This window comes from Musca autumnalis, unplaced genomic scaffold, assembly GCF_047663935.1.
Source record: "Musca autumnalis isolate F117 unplaced genomic scaffold, ASM4766393v1 scaffold_1, whole genome shotgun sequence".
Taxonomy (NCBI): Eukaryota; Metazoa; Arthropoda; class Insecta; order Diptera; family Muscidae; genus Musca; species Musca autumnalis.
In genome coordinates, this window is record NW_027411644.1 from 218,388,824 (window position 1) to 218,410,519 (window position 21,696).

General features: G+C 37.0%; 1 protein-coding gene across 2 annotated transcripts in view; it reads left to right on the plus strand.

Annotated features, from left to right (window-relative positions):
- Positions 1-21,696, plus strand: part of timeout (circadian regulator timeout) — a 669,268-nt gene that overhangs the window by 38,911 nt on the left and 608,661 nt on the right. For both annotated transcript variants that reach the window (XM_073960207.1, XM_073960208.1), the window contains exon 3: positions 18,438-18,695. In XM_073960207.1, coding sequence (XP_073816308.1) covers positions 18,438-18,695 — 258 coding nt within the window. The remainder of the gene's footprint in view (positions 1-18,437; positions 18,696-21,696) is intronic.

Below are 21,696 nucleotides of genomic sequence, written 5' to 3' on the forward strand. Positions count from 1 at the left end.
ATGCTTTTTTATTATAGCAACAATATCAAATAGCATCAGCATCGCTAGCAATATTTTTGTGAAATTTGTTGCTACGTGTTGCCGTTGTTCATTGTTGCTAAACATATTTAGCAGGCAAAGTTGCAAATATTCGGTGCTTTTGCTGATATGGCGTTAGCGTTTTAAACCCTGGTATGCGCACCCGCCTTGTACATTGAAGATCGTGGGTTCGATTCCCCGGCCAAGCAACATCAAAAATTTCAACAGTGGAAAAATACCCCTCAGTAATGTTGGCGACATTTCCTGAGTATTTCAGGCATGTACAGATACCAAACCGATCAAAATTGAAGCAAACAACAATTTATATCTGAAATTTGACCTCGACGACTATGACCTAGAAGATGAGGTTGAATGGATTTTATGTGTTCACAATTATTATTCCTTAAGGCGAGAGCTACAACTTTGCTTCCACCAGGCGTTAGCGTTTTAAACCCTGGTATGCGCACCCGCCTTGTACATTGAAGATCGTGGGTTCGATTCCCCGGCCAAGCAACATCAAAAATTTCAACAGTGGAAAAATACCCCTCAGTAATGTTGGCGACATTTCCTGAGTATTTCAGGCATGTACAGATACCAAACCGATCAAAATTGAAGCAAACAACAATTTATATCTGAAATTTGACCTCGACGACTATGACCTAGAAGATGAGGTTGAATGGATTTTATGTGTTCACAATTATTATTCCTCAAGGCCTCAGGTCTTTGGGGGCCCATAAACGCGAAAGTGGAAGTGATAGGCAAAACTGCCAGGGCACGTGTCTTCCTATTTTTGGTCTTCTAACACGCCCAGGTTTCAGAATATGGTTAATAAACCATGACACAGAAAATAACACATAATGTTATCATATAAAAACGTACAACTGAAATCGTCTTCGAGTCGATTCTCTAAGCTTTGTTATACAATTGTTGTTCCTATGTTTTCAATATTTTGCATGCTTTAACACAAGTTTGTCTGAACTTAAAAATTCTCATTCCAATATTATACTCATTACGTGTACTCTAATGTTCCCATTGGGTATCCACTTAAACCAATTTGGACTAACAATCTGTTTCAATTTAATGAAAAATAAGATTAAATTAAGCCCATACTACTCGGTTATTCTCTGTTGTCAACACTATTCCTTTTCTTTGCTTCATTGTTCGAATTTTAGTTGGCCTAAAAATGCTGTTGTTTAAATTTTATTGTTCTTGGGCATTGCAACAATCTGCGGTTACAAAATTGAAAAAGAGAGAGCAGTATGAAATCGATGGTTGGTCATAGTAGTACTCGTATACACTCGACAAAATTGAAAAATTGTGTTTGGGAGGGAATTTTCGGAACATTCCGGCCATTGTGGGGGGAGGTGTGGGAAATAAATGGTTCAGAAATCGACATTCGGATTTCATGGTAAACATATTGAAATTAAGGGAACCAAAAAATTGGGTCAAAATATTAGAAAGTGTGCCTCGCCCACACTCCTAAAAACGACGATTTTTTCATAATACGTCATTTTTGCAAATTTCTGGAGAAAGAAATACCTATTTATTGGAAACTATAACATATATGTAGGATTTTATTAAAACACATGTAATAATTTTAGTTAATTATTCAAACATTGCTTTATTTATTATAAAATCCTAACAATTAGTTTTTCGGAATTGATGTTCCTTGCTTTGCTTGTTCAACAATGGAAACCATTGTAGCCAAAAATGTATTTTACAAGAATGGACGAGACTACAAGTGGTTCAACTGTCGATTGCAAAGTGATTAAATTCGAGATTCACTCTATTTAGGTACAACTCATGAGAAGCCTCTAGTATCATATGATTAAATTAGTACTTTACATTTGCTTAAATTAGTAGTATTAAATATATTTTACAGTGAAATAAATGAGAAAACAAATTGTCGTTGTCGTAAATTTTTTGTAACCCTACGACAACGACTACGCCAATGAAAACAAAAACGTCTACGCCAAACAATTAGTTTGATTATAAAAACTGTAGAGCTGGTTTTTCTTCTGGATTAAAAGTTTAAACATGATCTACTAACAATTCTATTAATTTGTTTACCAAAAGAATTCTTTAAAATTTGATATTTTAGCTTTTTAGGACGAAAATATTCATAATACCAATCAGTCGTCTCGACACGTCAACTTGCAATTTTGGATACGACTACGCCAACCGTAATAAGGCTGAATATTTTGTCCAAACTTAGTTTAAGTTCGAAGATAAGCCATATCGGTTCAACCCATATAATATATCTACCAGATATAGATCAGTTTCGAATATGGACTATATTTGTCCACTTGATTTTTGTTGAAGCATTTTGCATTCGCTGCCTCCATTACGATGGTAAAGAAAACAGTCCGAAAGTTGTAAGGCACAATATGCAGTGGCTGGCACCATATGTAGTGGCTGGAGAGCACGATAACTCTCGAGCTGATCAACCAATTTAATCCAAAATCTGGTCTTCGTCATATTTTGTCCAAACTTAGTTTCAGTTCGAAGATGGGCAAAAATAATAAAAAAATTCACTAAAATGGTATGCACGATATCTATTGAACGGGGCGGGGCAACCAATTTGGTTCAATATTTTGTCCAACTTTAGTTTAACTTCTACAATGGCCCATATCGGTCCCCCCCCAAAGTTCAAAATTTATGTCTAAGTGCAGTTTAGTGTCTGTTCGAAGATCCTTTTGAAATGTATACCGATGCTGTTCGTTTTGGTCATGTTTACAGCGATATTATGTTTTCCGTGGACAACTACATGCTTCTTGGTTTACTGATCCAAAAGTTATACCCAATGAAATGACTAGTGGGCGAGATATCTATCGAAAAGATATGGATTATGTCGGTCCGTTTCTTCAAGTACCTCCTCCGCAACACTTTTGAACTTTAATCCACATTTTTGTCAATATAAATTTAAAATAAACGGTCATTAAGATCGATTCCAATGAGAAATTAATTAAATTTTTCCCACTAATAAATTAAATTAAAATATTAAAGCAACGACTGTGGGATTAATGCTTGACTATTTTCAAAAACAAAATTGAAAAACAAAATTAATTAAAAATTCATATCAAAAATGATCTTCACCCTAATAGGCAAACATTTTCAAATAAATAAAATTAGCTGAGGGGGTTCAAACCCACGAAAAAAGGTGTTGTCATAGCGTGTTAGCGTTCAAACCCAAACTCATTACTTTCAACGGCAGCGCTAAGCGTTTGCCATGAAAGCACAATAATATGGGAAAATACCCATTGTTGTTGTAAAAACAAAAATTGCATTTGAAAGAAGAAAAGTTCGACGACAGAGAAGTCACTCCACAGCCGATATGTCTGATGAGCCGCTCTACCAACGGCGAAACATGCATGTCACATAGTGGTGGTTCTGTGGGTTCGAATCTTCGGCTTTCCTTTTTTACTCGCAAAAATAAACGGTCATTAAGCTCACTGCCAACTGGTTCGAGGTAAAAATCGCTTCAAGTTGTGTTAAAAATTATCACAAATCTTTACTGACTAAGACCAAAAACACTACGAAAATGTGTAAAAACGGCAGAAATTATTAACTGTTACCCACCTCATTAAAATGTTGAAAGTTCATGTTTGCGAAAATTTCTTATTTAGTAATCACGTAAACCTTATTTTAGACTTATATTACTGATGAAATAATATATATTTTAAATATAATGACGTAAGACTTTATGGCCAATGTCCCCTTAATATCAGACCTGTCTTGACAATATATCAGCGTTAATATATGTTCAAAATAATGGATATATGTATTAAGTCGCATATATTTTGGGTGTATAATTTATCAATTTTTTTATCAAGGTTTTTTGTGGGTTTTTTCAGACCTAAACCACTATAACTTAGCCATTTGTTAAATAATTTAAAACAGTAATAGCTTATTCAAAGGTATAATTCACACATTTAAAAGGAAGAAGGATAAAAAGAAATCCGTTGTGGAAAAAATAAGATATGCCCGTTTAAATTTAAAAAAATATGAAAAACCCAGACTTTCACTACTTTTACCGTTATAAAAAAATAATACGAAGCGACCCAAACGAACTAAAGGCATTTTCGTTCTCCATGGATCCCAACACGATGGAATTTTGCATCAGAACGCTTGAATATTTTTCTGGTCAACTTTTGTAGCACAGTGTCATTTATCGACCTTTTCCGAAAAGTTTGCACCTTCTCAAGACCAAAACTGCCTGATAAAGCGTTCCAATGCTTTTGCGATGTATTAGAGAGTTCTTAATTACTGTCTTGGCTAAAATTTTTGTCTTTGCGTTGGCTCGAAAATCTCAATGGTTTGGCTGTTATATGCGAAGATGTCAAAAAACGTAGATAAAAAACTGAAAGTTAAAATCCGGAGGCTCGATTTTCATCGTAGACATATGGTCCAGTAGACTTTTTTGCTCAGTTCAATCCCACGAATCAGAATGGCGAAGGGCCTATTAAGGTTTTTTTTTTCTTCCACACAAATCGCCCCGGCCTAATGTGTAAGCTTACGATCTAAGTAGGCATGGCTTCACTTCCTCTATGGTAATAATATAGTTATAAGTAAAAATATATGAAATTAATAAATAAAAGGACCTCTCTGGATACGCTTTGACTTTTTGAAACAAGTGTTCTTGAGGCACCTTTTACTACAGTACAAGTTTTTCAGGGGCAAGTTCATACTTCCAGAGAAAATGGCCCGAAAGCTGTAAAGAAGACCTATGTATATCATGTGTATTGGCTGGTGCGCACGACAACTTTCGTACCGGATACTGCGTTGGTGGGCAAGTCCATATTTCATGAAAAAACTGAAAAATATTCTGTGACGAACTGAAACGACTGGTTTTGCCGACAGAGATATACATATACTCAGCCTGTGTGGATTGAAATACTTTTTTCCAAAAAAAAAAAAACGTATGTATTTAGGGCGTATGAATCGACAAAAATTGGAATAGAATTAAAGCGCTTAAATTTGCGGGAATATCGATAGATAGGGCTTTTTTAACATACTAGCCTACAAAAAACATAATATCGCTATAAACAGGAAGGATTCTCGAACAGACCCTTAACCACACAAAAATGTTGAACATTTGTGGGAGTGGTACCCCAAGGATCGGACAGATAGGGCCCAAATTTGAACATAAACTAAGTTTCGACAATATTTAGAGATCCAAAGTTTGCGAATATTTTCGAACTTTTGTGGGGGAGGTACAGGAAGGAGTGGACCTATAAGCACCACCTTCGAATTTCATCTAATATTCGAAGAAATATTACGATATCCAAAGGGTTTGAGCTCTCCAGTCACTACATATGGTGCATTAGGGTTTTTTTTTTACAACTTTAGGGCTGATTTTTCAAGAAGTATGGACTTGCCCCTAAAAACTTTTACTGTCGTAATTGAGGCAGCGAATGCAAGTTGCTTCAACAAAAATCAAAGTGATTCGAGAGCAGACCTTAAAGTGAATTTATAAAAAAATTTGTTTGGGAGGTACCCGTATATAGTCCCCATATTCGAACCTGACCTATATCTGGTAGATATATTAGGATGTGTAAAGTATGGACCAAATCGGTCTCTCCCATCAAGAGTTATCGTGCGCACAATTTTTCCGAACATTTTCGAACTTTTGTGTAATTCGAGAATTCTATTTGAAATTCGTAACATTTCATTTGTAGCTCGCATTATTCCATTTGTAATTCGAATTATTCCATTTGTAATTCGAATTATTCCATTTCTAATTCGAATTATTTTATTTGCAATTCGAAACAAAATAATTACAAAATATTTTTTGTATTGATTTTAAATTTGGATAACTCTCAAACTTTTTCAAAAATTTCTTCTATTTTAGATTAACATAATTTAATATTACGTTTTTCAGCTGTAATTGGAAACATTTTAGTTGTAATTCGAAACATTTCATTTGTAATTCGAGAATTCCGTTTGTGTTTCGCATTATTTCGTTTCCAATTCGTATTATTCCATTTGTATTTCGAATTATTCCATTTACAACTCGTATTATTTTTTTTTAAATTCGAAACAAAATAATTACAAAATATTTTTATGTATAGATTTTAAATCTTGTTTTTTCGAATTGCAAATAATATGATTCGAATTAGAAATGGAAGAATTCGAACTACAAGGGAATAATTCGAACTTCAAATGAAATGTTACGAATTACAAATAGAATTCTCGAATTATAATTAAAATAATTCGAATTACAACTGAAAAAGGTATATAAATCAGAAGTTTGCTTACTAAAAATGTTTGCACTATATGGTCAATGGCTTGGTATCAACGATTCAAAATCAACACCGTATGGTGTCAACTTGAGCACAGACGTGTTCAATTTTTTTGACAACAGCTGTTGTCCTTGTTTTTTTAATCTGACCACTAATGATGTCAATATGAGCACATGCGTGCTCAATTTTTAATATTTCGAACAAAAAAGTACTCACTTCGACCTCGGTGCGGTGACACCATCTCGTCAAATTGATAGACTATCGACAACGGATGTGGTCAGTTTGACCACGTATCGTGTCATTTTTTCTCTGGGTGTATAAATTCCACCCGTTTTGACGGAAACTCGCTCGTGATACAAAATCGACATATTTTATATACGGCATAATTATTGTGTTTGCTTCTTTTTTGAGCAGAGGCTGAGGGTATCAGGCAGTTCAGCATCATGTGCAGGATCGCGTTTTCATAACCTCTACCATAATATGGAGGATGTAATTAATATATAAATAATAAAGGCCGTCACTATGATCCGTGTCTTAACGACAACCAATCGAAGTGATTATAATGAATAAATGCTCAAGGAGTGTCAAGGAGCAAAACTGAGCTTTTATTCCAGATAGGGACAAAAGAGACTTTTCTCAAATAAATTAGCGCACCCCGGTTAATATATGCTCAAAAATATGGGATCTACTTTTTATAACCGAGTCCGGAGTCATACTCTGAAATGTCATCTACAGTACCCTGATGGATATTTTTGCCATTATGGAATTACACTTTCATTTTTTTCTTCAAGTGTATTAAGAGCAGGGGAAACCACTTGTTAAATGTGGAAGCAGACTCATTACATTCCAAAAATACCACTTGTTATTTACGGAAAGACAAAGGATAACAAGAGAAAAATGGAAAGAAAAAACCTCCCAGCTTCAAAGAAAGAAAAAACAAAACAACAACAAATAATGCCTACAAGCTGTTACAGTTTTTGATTTTTAAACCGCCGTTTTACTACCGCATAACCACTCACTACCACCATCACTAGTTACGCCATAACCAACAATTGTCATAGATACCCTGATACATACATACGTACATACATATATCAGAAAGTGTGGGTGCTGGTGGAGTCATGAAACCGAATACCACGCAGTTTACCAAACCAAAAAAATTGTGTCACACCGGGAAGAGGTATTAGTGTGGCAGCTATGACAATGTGTTGGCAAAAAATGTTGTATGTGTGTGTGGTGTAGGCCAAATTAACGGAGGCTGAGGAAGAGCATGTCGCTGAGGCTGTGTTGCTTTACTAAGCCAGCCATGACAACATATCCATGGCTTTGACAATGAATAACAATGAAAGGTGGATGTACTGGCACGACGGGGTAAGATGAATGCAACTACAAAAGAGATTTTTTCTTTTGAAAAAAAAGATAGGCTAAGAATAAAATCCAATTTGTAGATGAACGACAAACGTTTTTGGAGTTTTTTTTTATAAAACAAAACTCGTGGAAACACACAAATCATCATAGCAAAACGTTTTCGCTTTCTGTGAAAGAGTGGTTGGCTGGTGGCTTCATATCAATGTTACACTTTTCAGAACATTCCTCCAATATCCCATGAATTCATGGTTATTTTTTGTGGTCTCTTTTCTATGATGACAATCTTTTGAATGAGTTTATGAAGAAAAAATACAAAAATCCACTTCGAATTGACACAATTCGCAACATGATTGTATTTTTTTCTTTTTTTGTTTCTTTAAATCTGTGTCGTTAGGCCTTCCAGCTGTTTCTTCTTTTGTGTATTACTTTCCCGAAAATCAAACCTGGGGCATTGTGGTTTTTAGTCAATGGTTATGTTATTGGTTTTGTTGTTTTTTCTGATGCCATGTCAGTTAAAATCAAAATTCAAACTACGTACTTCCCATTCTAAACCTTTGTGTAAATTGTTGCTTGAGGCTGCATATTTAGCTAGCCAGAACAGATATTGGTTTTGTGTTCCTCTTCAAATATTCATAGCAAGGAATTAAATTTGGGTTTATTAAAATTTTTTTTTGTTTAACCACTAAGTTGCCATCGGCGTTTTTAATCAATGAATTATTCACAAAATAGCTGAGCAGATTTGAGATTTATATAAGTTTGACTTAACCCGGTCGAACTTTTTATAGCATTCACCCTGGATTATATTGAAACCAGATAATATTCAGTGTTTTATGCTTTATTTCCCAACGAAGACTAAATAGCAACATTTAACTATTTCGGTTGTATATGTGGATAAAACCTTAACAATTCCAGGAGGTACCGTTCTAAAGGGTATATAACAAGTAAGAAAGGCGTTAAGTTCGGCCGGGCCAAACTTTTATACCCTCCACCATGAGTTATATTGAAGTAAAATTGAACACTTAAATTGGGAGAAGCATAATATGCTAACTGGAGGTACCTGAGTACATACCAAACTATTAACCTATTTCAGTGAACCCGCAATACCTCTTCAATGGATGCTATACTAAAATGTGAATCTATATGCACAATTCTCTCGGTAGGATAATGTGGTTAAAAGTATCAAAATAACGAAAAATCAGGTGATTCATTTTATGTGGGATATATCAAAACGTGGATCTTTACAGACCATGCGCAGCGGGAATATTTTATACTCACAACGAAGGCTAAACACCAAATTAGCCATTGCGGTTAGATAATGTGGCTAAAACCTTAAAAATCCTGAAAATCGTGAGATACCTAGTATGGCGTTACATCAAAACGTATACAGACAATTCCTGAAAGGAAGGCTATATATCCCAACAAAAACTATATACTGCATTTTAGCCTTTTCTGTAGGATAATCATAGCCGTAAAAGAGCTATTTCAAAACGTGGACCGTTAACGTAAATTCTTTGCAGGAATGCTGTACAGAGCTCCGATTTGCTCGTTTTTACTCGCGAGTGGGAGTACTCGAAGAGTGCGAGCAAAAAGTCCGATTTGCACATTTTTACTCGCGAGTGAAAAGTATTTGCGAGAGGGAGTACTCAAAGAGTACGAGTTTCAAAAGCAGTTTACTCTCCACTCTTTTCTTTTATTTGTGAGAACTCGTGAGTACTCCTCGTTTAAAAATAATTGTGGTTGTGTAAATACTCGAAATAGAGTACAAGTTTACTCGAAGAGTAGAAAAAATGTATTTATTTTTTGACCGTTTGTGTGTTCGTGTGTGTGTGGTAGGGAACAGTTTTTGATGTTGCTGTGGACTGAAGGCAGAAAGGGCAAGATGTTCGAAAGCTTGGAGGTTCGAGGATGGTGGTCGGAGGTTCGGAAGTTTGGATGAGGCGGGTCGCAGATTCGGAGGAGTGTAGTCGGAGGTTCGGAGGAGGGTGGTTGGAATTTCGGGAGAAGGTGCTCCGACCACCCTCATCCAAACTTGCGAACCTCCGACTACCCTCCTCCGAACCTCCGACCACCCTCCTCGAATCTTCGAATTTTCGAACAACTTGCCCTTTCTACCTTCCGTCCACAGCAACATCAAAAAATGTTCCCTACTACAAACACGAACACACAAACAGTCAAAAAATAAACAAATTGTTCCTACTCGATTTTACTCTTCGAGTAAAATCGTACTCTATTTCCAGCATTTTCACTCCCACTCTTTTTTTTTTGCTAAACTCGAACTCTTCTACTACTCGAACTCGCAAACACTTTTCACTCGCTAGTAAAAACGAGCAAGTCTGAAATATGCTTCCCGAGTGACGAGTAAAAATAGAGTATACTCGATTTATTTTTTCTACTCGCGCGATTACTGCTGCTCTAACTCGCTCGAATTTCACTCGCGAGTAGAATTGGAGCGTGTATTTCGGAGCTCTGATGCTGTATATCCCCAGAAAAGACAACATACCGAATTTTATAGATTCCTGTGGGATAATGTGGCTAAAATCTTCAAAATACCAAAAATCGGAAGCTACCTTTTTCACTGCGTTCCGTATCAAAACGTGCACCTATACCGACAAATTTCTGGAGCAAAGTTTGTTGGTCCCAACGAGGACAAAGTACAAAATTTCAGCTATTTCAGTGTGATATTGGAGCCAAAACCTTAAAAACACCGAAAGTTGGGTGGAACCATTCAAGGGGGGCTATTTGAAGACGTGGAGTAATACCGACAAATTTCAGATGAAATGGTTGATACCACCAACGAAGACTAAATACCAAATATCAACTATCTCACTGGGATATTAAGGTCATATGCTTCAAAATACCGAAAATCGAGAGATATCGGTCCATGGGGGCTTTATGGAAACGTGACCTATACCGACAAATTTCAGGTGGAAAGTTTAGTTCCCCAACGAATACTAAATAGCAAATTTCATCCATTACAGTGGGATATTGTGGCCACAAGCTACAAAATACCGAAAATCGGGAGTTACCGTCCTATGGGGTCTATATGGATGTATTGGAGGTGGGCCTATACTGACAAATTTCAGGTGGGAAGTTTAAAATCCCTTACGAAGAGTAAATATCAAATGTCAGCCATTTCGGTGGATATTGTGGCCAGAAACTTCAAAATACCGAAGATCGGGATGTATCGTCCTATTGGGGCTATATGTAGGCGTGAACCTATACTGACAAATTTCAGGTGGATTGTTTAATATCCGCAACGAAGACTAAATACCAAATTTCACCCATTTCGGTGAGATATTGTGGCCACAACCTTCAAAATACCGAAAATCGGGAGGTATCGTTCTATGGGGGCTATATCAAAACGTGGACCGATATAGCCCATTTCCAATACCAAACTTTCTAGGAGTAATGGAAACTTCTATACCAAATTACGAAGCTCTATTTCAAAAATTACGAGCTGTATCTTGATTTCAAGAATATATACTTCATAGGGTCTCCGATGAATATTTTAATGTGTTACAAACGGAGTGACAAATTTAATTGTTATACCCTTCATATTATGGTGAAGGGTATAAAAAACGTGGACTTATACCGACAATTCTCTGTAAGTACCAAATTTTAAAACCAAAATCCACGTTCAAAGGTCTATGGCTGGTTGAGAACATCTTCTTTAAATTATACGCTCAAGCGTCTATGGCTGGTTGGGAAATTTTTCTTTAAAAATCCACGTTCAAAGGGGTATATGTGCTTGAGAAAATCGTCATTTTTAAAAACGATTTTTCCACGCTCAAATTGGTAAAGGTGCTTGAGAAAATCGTCTTTAAAAATCCAAGCTCAAAGGAGTACAGATGCTTGAGAAAATCGTCTTTAAAAATCCACGCTTAAAGGGGTATAAGTGCTTAAGAAAATCGTCTTTAATGGGCGTGTAGTTGCTTTAGAAACTTTTCTTTAAAAATCAAATCTATTCATGATTGATAATGTCTTTCCGATGAATTTCATATTTCCTAATTTAAAATTATTTCCTTCTTCTCGAACTCGGGCCACTTCAATTAAAAGTTCTATGATTTCCTATGCAAACACAAAATGATGATTATCCTAAAAGTATTTCCCTAATAACGTTATTACGACCTTTAGTTGAAAATACCTTCAGTTCTCATTACTCACTTTCGCATTTTCTGATTATTTCGAATATTACCTTGAGAACAATAAATAAGTCTTTGGCAAAGCCATTGATTTTGTGCCCCTCTATCCTTGCATCCAATTGCACTTACCTTTGAGTACTTGACTTATAGTTCAACCCACCACCTTTCTCTTCTCATCCCCAACGCACTCCATCCTACCCCTCCGTTCCTTTCATACACCTAAGACCCATATTAATTTTCCATTGAAAATGTCAATTGAAATTGAGAGATTTCGTTTGCTGCTGCTTCTGTTGTTTGTCGTTGTTATTTATTTATTTGTCGTCTTAATATCGTTGCTTCTTTGGTCCTCATCCGCCCCTTCCATCTTGTCTTCCATAATTCCAAAAGATAAATTTCAATTTATAGAAAGTTTTAAATTTAATTTTATTTTTATGTTCTGTTATTGCCTTTGTTGCTGTTGTTGTTGCTGTATTCCCGCTCATTTACGATTGTATTTGTGCTACGCAAAATGTTCAGCTGCCGCGTGTTAGTCGTCACGGTGCTTCTAAGTCTGCTTCGGAATGAATATTCTCCGTTCATTTATTTAAAAAGAATTTGTTGTAATTCATAGGATTTGCATAAGTTTGTTGTACAATTTAGAGAGCAACGAAGGAATCATAGAGTGGCAATGTTTTGAAAATCAAGAAATACCATTGGCAGAATATAGGGATGACAGTTTGTCGGATGAAGTTTGAAACCGGTTCAGATAGCTCTAAAAATGTATAAAAGTCTTTTTATACCCTCAGCATTTATGCTAACGAGGGTATATACACTTTCATACGGGAAAAATGTGCCTCATCGAAATAATGGTTTTAGGCCCCACGTATGTTTGGATGAAATCCGTTTCAGACAATTTAGAGTTGATTTAGCAATGTCCGTCCGTCTGTCTGGCTGGCTGGTACGCACGATAACTCTCGAACGGATGAACCGATTTGTTCCAAAATTTGGCTCTCTTAAATTTTTCCAAACTTAGTTTAAGTTCGAAGATGGGTTATACCGGTCCACGCCTTCCGGTAACTCTCCCACAAAATTTCGAAAATGTTCGGTACATTTGTGCTCACGATAACTCTTGAAGGCAGTAACCGATTAGGTCCAAACTTTCCACATCGTGAAATTTCTACCAGACTTAGATGTGGTTCCAATATGAACTCAATCGTCCACTCCTTTGGGTACCTCCCACACAAGGTTTCGGAAAAGTTCAGTTTAGGACCTGCTCCCGAATCGCTTCGATTTTTGTTGTAACAGCTTGTATTCACTGCCCCCCATACGACAGTACAGGTTTTATCAGGGGCAAGTCCATATTTCCTGAGAACATAGCCAGAAAAGTGCAAAAAACCCCTATGACACCGTGTGTAGTGGTTGGAGCTCAAGATAACTCTCGAACGGATCAACAGATTTGCTCCAAAATTTGGCCTTCGTAATATTTTGTCCAAACATAGTTTAAGTTCGAACATAAGCTATATTGGTCCACTCCTTAAGGTACCTCCCCCCACCAAAGTTCAAACATGTTCGGAAAAATTGCTCGCACGATAACTCTTGATGGGAGTTACCGATTTGGTCATTACTTTACACATCCTAATATATCTATCGGATATAGATCGGGTTCGAATATGGACTATCCACTCCTTCGGGTATCTATCACACAAAATTTCGGATAAGTTCACTTTAAGTCCTGCCCTCAAATCACTAGGTTTTTCTTAGAGAAACTTCAACTAGCAGTCTCAATTACGACGGTAAAAGTTGTTTCAGGAGCAAGTCCATACTTCTTGAGAAAACAGCCCGGTCCATAACTTTCAGTACTTCCCCCGAATATTTATCCCTTAAACAATTATGGTCCAAACTTTGGATTTTCTCCAAATTTAGTTTAAATATGATTGTAGACGAGAGTCTCAATTCACATAGGCTGAGGGTATATCTCTGTCGGCAAAGCCGGCTGATACTTTTTTACTTGTTTAAAAAGAATGTCATCTTAAGACTTCTCTAGAGAGATGACATTATTAAGGTCTTATTTGGGCAGAAGACCTTCAGAAGGTGTTGTATAAACTGAACTTAGAAAGCTAAGTCCATAGGCTGACGATCTTCTTGTCTTCTCTAAAAAAACTTCTAAAGGCATTTTCTAGGTCTTCTGTTCTCTATGGACAAAATATCTTTTATATGCCTTCTCTAGGCAGAAGACCTTCTAAAGTCTGAAGGTCTTTGTTGGGCAGAAGACCTTCCATATGTCCTGATCAAACAGAAGACCTTCTTAAGGTTTTATATGGACAGGCATCTTCTAATGTCGCTCTATGAACAGAATACCTTCTTAAGGCGTTCTATGAACAGAAGACCTTCTAAGGCGTTCTTTAGACTGAAGAACATCTAAAGTTTCTCTCTAAAAAACAGCACCTTCTAAAAGCCCTCTCTAGACAAACAAAAGATCTTCTAAAGGTCTCCTGTTCACAGTTCTGTTCACACAGTTTCTCTGTGGAAAGATTCTCTGTGGACAGAAGACCTTCTATAGGTTCTTTGCGGATAGAAGACCGTCTAAAGTTATTCTCAATACATAATACCTTCTGAAGATTCACTGTGAACGAAATAGCTTTTCTAAAAACTTTCTCAAAACAGAAAGACTTTCTCTGTGGAAAATAGACATTGCAAAGGTTCCCTGTGAACAGCAGACCTTCTAAAGGCCTTCCCTTGACAGAAGGCCTTCTAAAGACCTTCTGTGGACAGAAGATCATCTAAAGGTCTTCTGTGGGCAGATAACCTCCTAAAGTTCTTAAAGTGTTTGTTGGATATAAGACCTTTCAAAGGTATTTTACTGACAGAAAAACTTCTTAACGTCTCTAGACAGAGGACCTTCGGAAGGTTTTCTATGGATAAAATACATTAAGGCCTTCTCGAGACAAAGAAATTCTATAGAGAGAAAGAAATTCTATAGAGAGAAGAATTTGTAAAGATCTTCCATTGAGCGAAGACCTTCTAAAGCCTTCTATGGACAGACGATTTTTTATAGGTCTTCTATAGACAGAAGATCCGCTAAATATTTTCTATGGTCAAAAGGCATTCTACAGGCCTTCTCTAGACAGAAGATCTTCTTCTGTGTACGGAACGTATTCTAAAGGTCTTCTGTGAACAGAATACCGTCTAAAGGTATTCTGCAGACAGAAGACCTTTTAAAGGTCTGAAAATCTTTGTTGGTTTGAAGATCATCCAATTGCTTGTCTAGACAGAAGACCTTCCTAAATTCTTCTACAGGCGGAAGACCTTCTTCATCTGTGGATCGTAGACCGTCTATAGGCCTTCCCCAGACAGAAGACATTCTAAAGGTTCTCTGTGGCCAAAATGCATTGTAAAGGCCTTCTCTAGACGGAAGATCTTCTAAAGGTCGGAAGGTCTTTGTTGGACAGAAGACCTTCCGACGGTCTTGTCTACTCCGACGACCTTCTTCTGTAGAGAGACAACCTTCAAAAAGTCTTCTCTAGACAGAAGATCGTATCCAGGTCTGATCTGGGCCGCGGACTTTTGAAAGGTCTTCTCTAGACAGAAGACCTTCTAAATGTGTTCTGCATTTCTACTAAAGGTATTCCCCAGACATTCTAAAGGTCTGAAAATCTTTGCTGGTTAGAAGATCATCCAAAGGTCTTGTCTAGACAGAAGACCTTCCTAAATTCTTGTACAGGCGGAAGGCCTTCTTCATCTGTGAATCGTAGACCGTCTGAAAGCCTTCCCCAGACAGAAGACATTCTTAAGGTTCTCTGTGGCCAAAAGACTTTCTGAAGGTCTTCTCTAGACGGAAGACCTTCTAAATGTCTGAAGGTCTTTGTTGGACAGAAGACATTCCAACGGTCTTGTCTACTCCGATGACCTTCTTCTGTAGAGAGACGACCTTCTAAAAGTCTTCTCTAGACAGAAGATCTTCTTCAGGTTAGATCTGGGCGGCGGACTTTTTAAAGATCTGCTCTAGACAAAATACCTTCAAAAGCTTTTTTGTCGAGACAGTAGATCTTCAAAAGGTCTTATCGAGACAGAATATCTTCTAAAGATCTTCTATTTGTAGAAGACCATCTAAAGTGCTTCTATCGACAGAAGACCCTCTAACATCCTTTTCTAGACAGAAGACCTGCTTAAGGACATCAGTCGGACAACCCTCCGGCCAAGTTTGAAACGCTGAATAATCAATTATATGTGTGGACGCCAGTTGTATGTGGAATTCAGGAATAAGAAGTCTAAGCGCCGTAGAGTGAAACAGGGAGTTTCCCAAGGTGGGGTGATATCTCCGGAACTGTTTAAACTTTACTGCTCCTGCATTGCGACATTGAGATTGTAATGCATGCGGATGATTGTACGATCTTGGCGTCAGGTACCTTCCCTGATATGATTTGTGAAAGACTGAACTACTATTTGACCGATTTTACCACCTTTTTCGACTCGAAGAATATGCAAATATCTGCCACTAAATCTACTCTGTTCACCACATGGACGGCGAGAGCAGGTCAATGGCAGCAGAATTCCGACCACAAAATTCTGGGGGTCATGTTCAGCTCGTCCGCGCATGCCACAGTTATCTGCGACAAGCTTAGATATGGCAACAAGGTCCTCAATTCCCTAGCCGGCAGCACCTGGGTTGCAGATAAACCTTGTTGACCACACATATCGCCATAAGTACTTACAGTACTTGCTCGGGTGTTACCGTGAGAGCCATCCTAATCTCCATATGGTGGATAGGACCCACATGAGGGATCGTCATGATCTAGAAAGAAAAGTCCAACGTTACAAGAGAGAACCCCTAGATGAACAAGCCTATCAAGTGTGTTTCAATGGCATTCACATGCCACAAAAAACAGCTATCGTGTGAATTCGGTCCCCGAAGAACATCCTCCATCTATCACAGCTGAGGAACGTCAGCTGCCAGAGTAGTTTTGGCTCAAATACCCTCGGGATGGTGCAGCCGTCTGAATCCTTTCAACTCACCTGCCAAACCTACTCAATTAACTCCAGTGTAGCTGTGGTTACATCTGATCGAAGCAGTCACATTCCTAGAACTGGAGATAGATCTAGAACCAGATTAACACTGTGCAACATTTTTAAGGTAATCTTGTGCAAACAATTTGAGCTGAGGATTTTTTGGTTTTGTTGTGCCAGATCCATCTTGGATTTTATGACCTTATCTAAACATGGTTAAATAAAATTCTGGGCTATATCTCTGAAATCTATGTGAATTTTCATCTGACATCTGAAGCAAATTTGTAGATAAGGGCAAAAATAAAATATTTTCAGAAATAATGAACTCGAAAAACTAAATTTATTGCCTTAAATTTTACAAAATATCGAAAATTTGCCTAATTTGTAAACATTTCGCACCATATCTCCAAAACCGTTAATTTTAATGTTTTCTTTTGGGAGAATATTCGCTGCAATGTAATCCACAACTCTTCTATCACGTTGTTTTCAGTATATTTTTTTACGACTATTTAAAAAATATTTCAATAATGTGGTGAAATCCGAAATGCGAGAATAAACTGTTGGTGTAAACTGTGTTTGAAATACGTGTTGTAAAAGATATGATGCAAAATACCGCTGAAACAACATGAAGTAAGCATTTTAGAGTTTCAGAATGTTCCAAAGAATGGTTGAGAACAAAATTTGGAAGATACTTGTAAAAGGTTACTTGGTTCAACTCCCAATATTTTAGCTGATACTGACCAGAATTTTTAGCAATTATGCAACATTTTCTATATTTTATCGATTTTTATGCCCTAGATGGAGTTTTTCTTATGTGGTCTGTTCAAAAGATAAGTTCTACTAGTTTAGGGCTACAATATTGCCAAAGACAGCAAGTCCAAATTCCTAATCGTTTCTGAGATAAAGGTCCGATAAATGTAAAAAACTGTAGTTTTAGCCCCGTTTAGATGAGACCATAAAATCCGAACTGGATCTGACAGGACAAAACCGTAGAAGGGGTTTTAGTGCCTCAATATGTACTTTCAAAAAAAAAGCATACTAGAAGTTGTTTGCATTTTCAGTGTTGCATAGTGTAAGCTTAAAATTAACGTACAAACATAAATTAAAACACGTTTACAACAATGTTTTCTGTGGACAGACTACCTTCTTACTTCTGGGAACAGACGACCTTCTAAGGGGGTTAAATGGACATACGACCTTCTAAAGGTATTTTTCTTTAGAGGACATTAGACCTCCTTCTCCTCTTAATAATTTAACAAATTACATAATATTTACATCACTAATTCTAAACAAACGCTTAAATAACTGACAGCAGTAGGGGCAGCAAAATCGCTGTTGTTTTTGTTGCTGTTGTTCATGGTAGGATTTAACTAAAGTCGAACATAAAAAATCTAATTTAATTTTCAACTTTTGTCTCGCTCTTCTTTTTCCCACTCCCCAATAACACATTCTCCACATTGACATTGTTGTTTTCCTCTTTTCCCAATGTAATGTTATCCCATTGGATTTTCTTGTTTGTTGTTTTATGTTTTTTTTTCTTTCTTTCTTCTTTGTTTATGCATGTCCTTTAATACAATCCTAATTTAATGTTTGTATTTTCTGTTTTGCATTTCCATTTTCATGCCATTTTTTTTTTTGAATTCCTTGATTTTCATTCTTTCTTTGTTTCGTTTTTCTTTTACAGGATTGGGCTTTGCGTAGCGAAGAGCAAAGTCTCTTAATTGAACGTATTTTGGTTTTAATACGAAACGTGCTTCAAGTGCCCGCAAATCCTGAGGCTGAGTGCCGGGCCGATAATGATGCCAGTGTTCATGATCAGGTCATTTGGGCATTACATCAATCGGGTATTTTGGATTTGGTCTTGTTTATCATTTCATCGCCCGATGAGCATCAATTCCATTTGCATTGTCTGGAGATATTGTGTTTGCTGTATCGTGAACAGGTAAGTGGTGGGGATGGTAGGTTGGTTGCATTTTATCCAAGCTACATATTGGCCATAAGGACATCCTTTGATAGGAGCCATGAGGCAATAATTAATTACATTGTATGTTTAAGTCATGTACATAAGCAGTATGTATATGGGTGTCTGTGACGTTATTAATGATATGGTTAAATTATAATAAGACACTTTGTAGGTAGTTTGTATGGAAACAATTTAAGAGCCTGTTTATGTATGTCGATAAGAAAATGAATGCGTAAGAAAAACTACCAAATTTGAGCGTGTTTTTCAAATTTGTTTTTTTTAAAAACTAAAGTTTAGGTGTCTCATGCGCACACATTTTCGTTTCGAAATACTCTTACAGGGGGTAAGAGTATCACGTAGCGAACAGTGTTATTTTCTAATAAAGATATTGAATGTGTTGGTTAAGGTTTCTTGTGCAAATGAGAGAGGTATTTAGTTAAACAGTTAAATATTTTAATAAAAATTGCACCTTCAAGACATAAACATGTGGTAGGGGTCTGCTCGCCAAGAATATACTAAAGTGCGATAAACTTTCCATTGCAGACTGACTGATAAGCATGTGTAGCAAGTTTAGATAAATGCGAGCCATATGTGAGATAGCCTAATGCTTACTCGTGTTGTCCTAGTTTAAATTGGCCCTTCGAGCAGGATCTGGGGTCGAAAACAAAAACGCTGGAAAGTTCAGAATTTTCCTTAATAGATAGGATTTTCGGCCACCAATAAGAAGCAGTAGTGGTATCCCACAAACTTTTCCTCAAGTCTGGAGGTTGTCCTTTAGGGAAAGGATAGTTAGTCTTGCTGCTTCAGAATGGGATTAGAGTAAAAATTGAGGATGAAGTAGAGAGACTTATTGGTCTCGGCAACTAGGTGATTGAAGACATTAATGATACCCAGTCTGAAGGGTACCAAGAATAGACTTTGAGTTGAAAGTCAGCGAGCTGCAGCATCGAATAAATACAGTAGAACCTCGATAATTCGTAATCCAAGGGACCGGCAGTTTTATACGAATTATCGAGGATTTCGATTTAGCAAGGTTAAAATGCGAAGGAAATGGCTTGAAGGGGCCGACAGCTTATACGAATTATCGAGATTTTCGATTTATCGAAGTACGAATTATCGCGGTTCTACTGTAGGTGGAAATAAAATTTTAAAAAAGAAAATGCTCCAATTCTTCACTAAAAAGCTTATTTGCGAAAACCAGTGTTACGAAGGAGAATGAAAAAAATTAATTGAATTTTTAATCGAGCTAACATGACCTAAGCAGTGTTGTATTAAAAAAGTGTATTCTAGCAAAGTCACCAAACACTCAACCAATACGATACGTTGGTTTCGTTGGTGGTTTAATTCAGCTTATCAGGCATATTGAATGTAAATGGCTAGAAGACAAAAACTTAAAAATTCAATTAATTAAAAACATTCATAAATAATGACCTTCGTCTTAAAAAGACAACAATACCATGGTACCACCGTCACGGGAGGAACGAGGCCGTGAGAAGGCCCGTGAAAGCGAAACCCGCCTACAGGAGTTTGGAAAAATCTGAACGAACAATAGCGAAAGTGAGGGCCCAGAATAAGGCTCCTCAAATTAATTGGAAAAAAGCTGAAGTGGCTAAAGGGAGCATTAGAGCTGGTGTGAGCACTCAGTTTGAAATGATTCGAGACCTACACATTAAATATGTAGTGGCCATAAACGAAGTCCCTGGCGTGATGAAATCATCGTGAAACGAACGATTCGAGAACAAACCATTAAAGATGCAGTGGCCAAAAAATGAAGTCCGTGGCCAGAAGAACTAATTGCGCAACGAATGGATGCAACGTCGCTTTGGCAGTCATAAAGAAAATTGAAGCTCATTTCAAGGCAATTGAAGTCGCCATTACTTGTTCTTATAAAAACGAGAAGGGATGTTCAAGAATATTCTACGTGCGACTAACGAAACCAAGGTAAACAAGGAAGAGCTACAAGCGGCTAACAAAGAGGCAGGACGCGAGTTCAAGGCTATGAAGGAAGAATTAATGAAATTAATTAATGATTTGAAATAGAGGAAACAGCGAAAAATTATGAAAGTACCGCCAGAATAAAGATGCAACCGAAGGAAGATGGTTCAGCCTGGCAGATGAAGCAAACAGGCAAAGGTTGTGGGATCGGCTAAAGTTCATGGCTAGAAGAGGTCGTAGACGATGCACAGTGTCTCCAAAATGGGTTTTCTGAGTCAAAATGCTAAATTTTCTAAACGGATGAATATAGAGCTATGAAATTTGGAGGAGATGTTTATCACATAGAGATCTTTTATTTTGCATAGTTAGAAAAAAATCGTATATTTATGAATTTATAATATCAAGGCAGCGGTACCGTTATATGGGGCTATATCAAAACGTGGACCTATATAGACAATTTTTTTAAGACGATATTTTACTCATAGAAAACGTTATATTTCAGTCTTTAGCTAAATCGGTTCACTATTGTATGCAAAATCCTGAAAATACTTAAAATCGAATGGTACCGTTATAGGGGGTCTGTACCCCGAACTCGCAAGTGGTTACAGCTAATTAACTGAGAAATTGATATTTCGAGAGCTGGATTTGTGTACCATTAGAACTGCAGGACTCCGCTAGACTTTCTAGTTACATCCTGTTGAAAAAGGAAACAAAACACATTTTTTTAACTAAAAAAAGGTAATGTTATAAGTGCCGTTACTTCAAATGTAACGGTACAACCAACGAAATGTTTGTTATTCTCTCTTAGCTAGCATGTTTTCTATTGCTTCATGTACAAATTTTGGGGATTTTCGATTTTTTTTGCATTTTTGGCACAAAATATTGAATTTGGCCACATTGTGCGATGTAATGCTTTTATTTTTGCCCTATTTCTCACAGGCTGTACGATAAATTGTTGCTTAGAATTATTTGCGCTCCTCGTCGGATCAGACAGCGCGACGCCGCCAAACGTTGCACAACATTTACTTTTTCCCGCTCCAATGTT